We start from the raw sequence: 7,821 nt of genomic DNA, 5'->3' as shown, positions 1-7,821 counted from the left end.
CTTTTTTTTTTTTTTTTGATACTGGGGATTGAACTTGGGTCCTTGCACTTGCAAGGCAGGCCACTGAACCACTGAGCTAAATCCCCAGCCCTTAATTACTTAAATTACTTTTTAAGTCTTACTTTTCTCATTGCTGAGACAATACCTGACCCCAAATATCCAAAGTTAAAGGAGGAAAAGTTTATTTTGGCTCACAGTTTGTAGAGCTTTTAGTTGGCAGCTGACTCCAAGGCACTGGTGTGGCAGAGGGGCATCTTGGAGGAGAAACAGTCCATGGCAGGCAGAAGGGAGCAAAGCAGTGAAGTAGCCAGCGGCCCCAGGAGCAGCCCTCTTTCTGACCCTCGTAGTCTATCCAGGCTGCATAGCCATAGGGTGGGCAGCATTCACACCCAGGGCGGGCCTTCCCATTGTCCACAGCCAGAAATAGGCCAAGCCAATCCGTGGACTAATGTAGTCACCACACAGCCTGGATCCCAGCACCACACACCCTGGATCCAGCCCCTCTGCAGAGCCCCACCTATGACTGTACTGTACTCGAGGACGTCTATTGTTTATCTTACTATGATACAGACAAGTTCAGGAAGCTGGGAGATGTTAGTGTTGGGTGGCCTCGGAGGTGCTTGCTTGTTATTACAGCCAAGGACGAAGGAAGCTTCCTTGGAGCTGGGCTGCCCTGTGGCATCAGGCAGTGTGTGTGTGGGGGGTCTGGTTGGGTGGTTTTCGGGTTTCCCCTCCCCGGGGAGCAAGTGGTGGGAGGCAGGGCCTGACTCTCCTGTCCTCACAAGGCTGGTGAGCTGCTGCCTCACGTCTGCCTGCTGTGAGGACCTCGCCTCAGCCCTCAGTGCCAGCTGCTCGCTGACCAGACTCTACGTCGGGGAGAATGCCCTGGGTGACGCAGGGGTGGGCGCTCTTTGTGACAAGGCCGGCTGGTCCTCGTGTCGCCTGCAGAAGCTTGGGTGAGTGTCGGGGCCTCGCAGCAGAAAGGCAGCCTGGGTGGTGGGAGACGGGTACTGCAGAGGGCAGCCTCCTGTGGTCTGAGGCTCAGACTCCTCATGCAGGGCTGGTGCTGGACCTGCAGGGCCACACCATAGGGCCAGCAGGTCGGAGGTTCAGCTGCCAGGCTCAGTGGCGGTTGAGAAGGCCGTGTCTGTGCCAGGCAGGAACCCTTGCTGGTGCCCCTCAGCCGCGCAGTGTGACAGTACTGTTGTGCGACGGGCGCTCGCTCCGGGGCCCTGTGGCCCTGTGTGTGAACCTGGTGTGGCCCCCGCACAGGGACGGTGCTTGTCCCCTCGCAGACTCTCTGGCTTCGTGCTTTGGTCCTTTCCAGGGGTGCCAGGAACAGCTGCCAGTCCAGGGCCCCACTACCCACTCCGCAGGGTCTCTGAATCCTGCCCAGCGTCCCGACCCGCCTTCTCTGCGGGCTGCTGGACCCACTGTGCCTCGTGCCTGCCAAGACGAGGCCGCTGTGCCCTGGCCCTTGGCAGTCACAGCAGGTTCTTGACGCTGGGATTCTGCCTGAGCAGTAGAGCACAAATGACAAGCAGCCATCACGCAGGGTCTGGTGTCTGCTTCCTGTGCTCCTGGTGGGTGGTGGCAGGCGGACTCCAGGGACACAGAACCATCACAGTGCCTCGGGGTGAGGTGTGGGGCTTCTCCTCCAGGACAGCCACCCCCAGTGGCCCACCCCGAGTGTGGGCCCTTGCTGTGAGCTCTCGGTGCCCCAGGGCGAGTCCCCAGGGTTCTTCCCAGGGCCTCTTCCTCCTGACAAAGGGTGAACCAGACTTAGGAAGGGCAGCAGCACATGCATTTAGTGAAGGTGGGAAACAAACATTCTCGCAGAGGGACTGGGCTGCTGCTAGGCTCACAGAGCCGAGGAGAAGGGGAAGGGGTCTTTTGCACCCCACATCCCTCTCATGCACATAAGGCATCCGGGCAGATACTCACTTGGCATCAGCCCTGAATCCCATCCAGAAGCTCGCTTGGCTTCTTGTCATTGGTAAATGAAAGGTCAGCCAGGTGTGGTGGCACACGCTTGTGATCCCAGAACTGGGGAGGCTGAGGCAGGAGGATTGCAGGGAGTTTGAGGCCAGCCTGGATTAAATACTGAGTTCAAAGCCAGCCTGGGCTACATAGCAAGACCTGGTCTCAAAAGAAAAAAAAAAAGTCAGATTGTTTGTGTCCATATGCAAATGAGGAGTTGAAAAGAGCATCTTCTGATTGGTCCTTCCAAGACATTGGATTAAAAACACACTTTCTGGTTGTTTCTGTGTAGTGGTGCCACCGTCACATACTGGGAGTGCCCCGTCCCCCGGGAGTGCCCCTTACCCTGTTGCCCTGTCTTGTTGTCACCTAGCCATTTTTGGACCTTGATTCTGCCCAAACTATCTAGAAATGCAGTGAGCAGGTGCCTATGTCTTTATTCTGCCAACCAGAGCATCATTTGACAGTCACAGGAGGGACCCAGAGGTCCACATGCGCACTCTGACAGTCAAGGCTTATGCCCTGTGCCAGGCCTGCACACGCCCATGCCCCTCTGTCCCCTCATTTATCCACCCATCCGTCTACCTATCTGTCCACTCACCCACCAATCCATCCATCCATCCATCCTCCCATCCACCCACCTGTCTGTAAGAGTCAGGGGAAGTGGACTTTGCTGGAGACCCCTGCAGCAGGTCCCAGCCTCCTGTGAGCCACCACAGTACAGGCGAAAGGTTAAAGAACAAATGGAACGAGACTTATAGTGAAGCTGAGTCTTGGGTCCTGGTCAGTGCTGCTGATGGCAGCAAAGACAAAAGTGTATCCAGTATTTATTGAATACAGTTGTGAGAAGGAATAGGAGGCTGGGGAGCTCAGTCATCTAGAGAATCACTGCCAAACACCTGGCATGATGGCGCCAGGCAGGGCTGTTAGGGAGGAGGCACTGCTTATCTTGCTAGGATAGAAGAAACCGGTACCAGGACCAGGCACAATTAGCAGGTGACCCACAAGGTCAGTGAGAAGCGATAGTTCAGGGGAAAGGATTTTAATTGGGGTCACTCTGACCTCAGCTGCACATAATTTAGCAGGGCCCTGCCACTCCACAGACCAGGACTTAAGCCTCCGTGACAGCCATTAGCAAAGGAGCAACGCTAGCCCAACTCTGCTAGCTGACATAATATTCCATCTGAGTCACACACGGCTTCGGTCTGACTCCTGATATAAAACAGTACGGCCGAATTAGGGAAGGCAAGGAGCACGTGCCACTCATAGCCCGCTAGTACTGGGCAGGGGCGTCTGCTACATCTATCTGCTCACACACCTACCAATTTGTCCACCCACCCAACTGCCCATCTTCCCTAATGTACCCTACACATTAGTTTGTTAGGGCTCTATGACAAAGTTCCGTGAACACGGTGTCTTAATTAGCAGGCACACATTCTTGTGGGGCTGGAGTCTGGGACTAAGGTGGCGGCAGGCTGGTTCCTGCTAAGAGGAGACTGCTCCTGGCCATTTTGCAGTGCCTGGTGTTTTACGACAGCCTTGCTGGGAGCTGCCCTGCCCTGGTGGCTGCCCTTGTCCTTGTGGACTCCTGTGCCTGTGTGTCTCACTGTGCCCAGAGCCCTGGCTCTGATAAAGAACCCCATCCTGCTGGGTTTGGGCCACTGAGCGCTCGTGAGGCTGGGTCCACCTAAGTTCTCCTTCTGCAGGGCTGCAGGCCAGACTTCAACACAGGAAGCTCTGTTTTGGGGAGTACAATTCAACACTCCATTTAACACTTACTTATATCACTCTATTTAGTAATTCAAACCAGAACCGTAATAGAAATGCTTTCCTATGATTTGCATTTATCATGACTAATGGCTAAATTTCCGCACTGTACATGAAGACCCGTAGATGGGAGCATAATATTCCATAAAATTCACGGCCACAATCCATTTAGCCTTTCACCAGATAATGAACTTCTAGCGAAGCTACTCACTGTCACGAGTGATGCTGTGAGAAGCGTGTTTGGCTGCAGCACCCTATGTGTGTGAGGTTATTTCTTTAGCAGTGGGCACCGTGAAGTGGAACTAGTGAGTCGAGGACTTCCCGGTGGTCATGTGTTCGTGCTGCTGTCTCGGGAGTCCTTCCAGGCTTTTGTTTGGCGTGACTCTTAGACACCGGAGCATGGGCAGAGGGACTGTGTCACTCGAGGTGTGCCCGGCCCTGGTTCCCAGTCCTGTGCCCTCTGAGGTGCATCTGAGCACAGTGGCCCAGCGATCCGGTGGTCTAACACGCTCCACTCCGCCTGTGCATAGCACATCAAAAACTCCCAACTCCATACATCTTCCAGCAAACCGTGGGGTACAAGCTGCAGGGAGCACTGTGCGGGCAGAAGGAACGGAGGTGAGCAGAAGGAGCCAGCGAGGAGCTGGTCGGGAGGGCGGTGGCACTGCCGCCCCTGCCTGGTCCTGGCGCCTGCCACGTGGCCTGCTCCATTTCAAGGCCTGCCGAGTTTCTGGACGGTGAAGGGAGAAGTCCTCTCTGTGCTTTGTTTGTGAGCCGCACACGATTCCACGAGCCTCAGATTTCCAAGCTGCAGAAGGTTGATATAGCAGCACAGCGGCCTCTTCAGGTCTGTTCTGGAGGCACGGAAGACAGGCTGAGTGGCGTCCACGGCCAGACAGTACGTACGCGAGGCGAATGCAAGATCGGAGCCGCTGTGCCTTGGTCTTCCTGTGTGTGAATCCCAGCAGTGACTGCTGCCACCATCCTGTCTCTCAGAGGCTGTGGCATGGTTTCCTCAGGTCACACCCAACACACTGCCTCGGGTTCCGATGCAGCTGCTCAGCTGAGGGGCCCGGTGTATGGGGCTGTGCAACATGCCAAGAATGCTCCTTGTTCTTTAATTTTGATTTTTTGGGACAGGGTCTTGCTGTGTAGCCCAGATTGGCCTTGAACTCGAGGTGATTCTCCTGCTTCAGCCTCCTGAGTGCTGTCCTATGCTTTGCTCTCTCCATAGCTTGGTGAATTCCGGGCTCACGTCCACGGGCTGCTCTGCACTGGCCTCCCTCCTCAGGACCACGCAGAGCCTCACGCATCTGTACCTGCGGGGCAACATGCTCGGGGATACAGGGCTCAAGCTGCTCTGTGTGGGGCTCCTGCACCCCAGCTGTGTGCTTCGGATGCTGGAGTGAGTTCCCTATTGCTGAGGCACAGGGACAGGTTGGGCATGGAGTGGGGCACCCACCCAGGCATGCTGAGTGCCAGAAGGGCTCTGTCCTGGGGCTGGGTCGTCTCGGGCTCGGGGCGGCAGGAGGCATTATGTCTCAGCGGCAGAAAAGTGCAAAGCTGAGTTCCTTCCACCACTGCCAAGGAGGGGTCGGTGGCTTTGCATTTTATATGGAAATTTGGGGAGAGACAGCATTTGGAAACAATCAACAAACTTGTGTTCCTTATTTGACCTGCACGATGCAACAAACTTGAAGGAGAGCCCCACGTCTGAAGAGGAGAGAAAAATAACTATTAGCATGTAGGTTTTATCCAGCTAGCTAAGCCTGTGAATTTTTTTTTTCTTGCTTTTTAAATTTTTTTTTTTGTACTGAGGATCAAGCTCAACCTTGCACTTTTGAGGCAGGTGGTGGCAACACTGAGCTAAATCCCCGGCCCCTTTTGTTTGTTTTTTTGAGGCTGGACTTGAACCCACTGTGTAGCCCTGGCTGGCCATGAATTCATGGTGATCCTCCTGCCTCAACCTCCTGAGTGATGGGATTATGGGCGTGACCATCATGCCCGGCTAATGCTGTGATTTTCCTGCAGTAGTGAGCACACAGGCTAGGGTCTCAGAGCCTGCAGGCCTGGCTGAGTGTGCATTTTCTGTAGGTTGGACAACTGTAGTCTCACCTCGCACAGCTGTTGGGACCTCTCCACGGTGCTGACCTCCAGCCGGAGCCTGCGGAAGCTGAGCCTCAGCAACAACGACCTGGGCGACTTGGGCATCACGATGCTCTGCGAGGTCCTGAGGCAGGGGGCCTGTGTCCTGCAGAGCTTGCAGTGAGTGTGTGGCTGGGAACTTGGGCTGGGGTCAACCGGCTGCCCAGGCTGTCGGTCCCTTTGTGATGGCTGGTAGGGGCGTTCTTGCAGGTTCTTCTATAGACACAGCTGGTTCAAAACATAGCAGGCTATGCATAATGGCACTTGTCCATAGTTCCAGCAACTCGGGAGGCTGAGGCCAGGTGTTTGAGGTCAATCTGGACAGCAGAGTGAGTCTCTCTCAAAAACAAGCCCCAGAAAGCACACGGGCACGAAGTAGTCTTTAGAGCTCACAGGTGTGGGGCTAAGGGAAACGAGGTGAGACGTTAAGGCTCAGAACGGAGGCTTTCTGAGGAGCACCACCCAAAGTCCTCTCTGCATCTCCAGGTTGAATGAAATGTACTTCAACTATGAGACCAAGCGTGCGTTGGAGACACTGCAGGAGGAGCAGCCAGGGCTGAACCTGGTGTTTGAGCCTTCTTGGTAGGGCAGGAGCGGGACGGACCCCATTCACCTGTGTCCCGACAGCTCAGCGGTGCATGGGGAGCAGACGCTTCTGTTGCTGCCTCGGAGACACGGTTTCCGCCCCTGCTGGGGGAGGTGGCAGGAGGGGCTCACCGAGCTGCTGTCCCAGCGCAGCTGCTCAGCAGGGAGACACTGTCCTCCCTCACGTCTGTCCTCACCCCAATTCTCTTTCTTTCTGCTTTCCCCTTATTTATTCTACTTACTTTGCCCCCATCTCGTCCCTGTGTGTGTAACTGACTGTAGCACAGAACCCTTGACTCTATGCTGCGCTGCAATTTTGTGGCAGCTACTTATTTATTGTTATAACAATTATGTTTTCTAATAAAAGTAATTCATACTTATTTTAGCTCATTGAAAATTCAGAAGTATATGAAACCATTTTTTGGTATTGATCAAGTTAAATGCTCTTAATTTAAAAAATGTGCCTAGAAATCTTTAAAATCATTTATTTAAACTACTAATGTCGTTTACTTCCCTCATTGCTGGGATAAAATACCCAACACCCACGACTAAAAGGAGGAGAGGCTGATTTTGGCTCACGTAGTCACCTGGGGACGTCCCACTGGGCCTCACCTCCTGATGGCCCCCTCAGCCCTTCACCAAACCTCCAGCAGATGGGCGGCACGGGAAGCAACGTCTGAGCCCTAGCACCCGGGTCCAAGTCGTCTGTTCCATCTCTGTCCCCCAGAGCTGCCAGTGGACCTGGGGAGCACGGGAGGAGAGGGAGGTGTCCCGGGCTGGGGCAGCGCCTGAACCTTCTTTGTGAGCTCTTCCTCCGTCCTTGCAGCGTTTCTCTCAGTCCCAGCAGAGCTTCCCCTGTAGCCTGGGCCGCCGTGGGCAGCTGGTCCCCTCAGGAGGCCCTTGCTGTGGGCCCCTGAGCTGCGAGTTCCCAGCCTCTGCTTCCAGCAGCCTCACTCCAGGCTCTGCGCATTTATCTGCGGTCCGCTTGCGGGGGTTTGCTTCCTTCGACTTTTCTGATCTCTACCAGGTGGGCTCCTTTCAGTCCTGGTTTGCAGAGGCCTCAAGGCCAGGTCGTGACCCACAAGCTCGGACGGAGTCCGCGTGGGGCTGGCATCCTCCAGCTCCAGGACAGGCGGCTGGTTCTTTCCTCGCTTGCTTCCTCTTCAGGGGCGGTCCAAGCCCCGGGGCGGCCTGGCTCTGCCCCTGCTGGCCCTGCTCCCCCGCACCCAGGCTCTGCCCGGAGCGCCCTTTGCAGAGGCCTCAAGGCCAGGTCGTGACCCACAAGCTCGGACGGAGTCCGCGTGGGGCTGGCATCCTCCAGCTCCAGGACAGGCGGCTGGTTCT

The 7,821-nt window shown here is 55.4% G+C and overlaps 1 protein-coding gene across 1 annotated transcript in view; it reads left to right on the top strand.

Moving 5' to 3' along the window:
- Positions 1-7,553, top strand: part of Nlrp3 (NLR family pyrin domain containing 3) — a 19,370-nt gene extending 11,817 nt beyond the window's left edge. Inside the window, exons 8-11 of the mRNA XM_033766021.1 lie at positions 247-956; positions 4,982-5,152; positions 5,842-6,012; positions 6,379-7,553. Of these exons, the coding sequence (XP_033621912.1) occupies positions 247-956; positions 4,982-5,152; positions 5,842-6,012; positions 6,379-6,478 (1,152 nt within the window). The 3' untranslated portion in view covers positions 6,479-7,553. The remainder of the gene's footprint in view (positions 1-246; positions 957-4,981; positions 5,153-5,841; positions 6,013-6,378) is intronic.
- The last annotated feature ends 268 nt before the right edge of the window (positions 7,554-7,821 follow it).

Source organism: Fukomys damarensis, unplaced genomic scaffold (assembly GCF_012274545.1).
Source record: "Fukomys damarensis isolate Sample0158 unplaced genomic scaffold, DMR_v1.0_HiC HiC_scaffold_3, whole genome shotgun sequence".
NCBI classification, from domain to species: domain Eukaryota; kingdom Metazoa; phylum Chordata; class Mammalia; order Rodentia; family Bathyergidae; genus Fukomys; species Fukomys damarensis.
The sequence above is the reverse complement of the archived record's forward strand: the minus strand, read 5'-3'. Positions and strand labels throughout refer to the sequence as shown.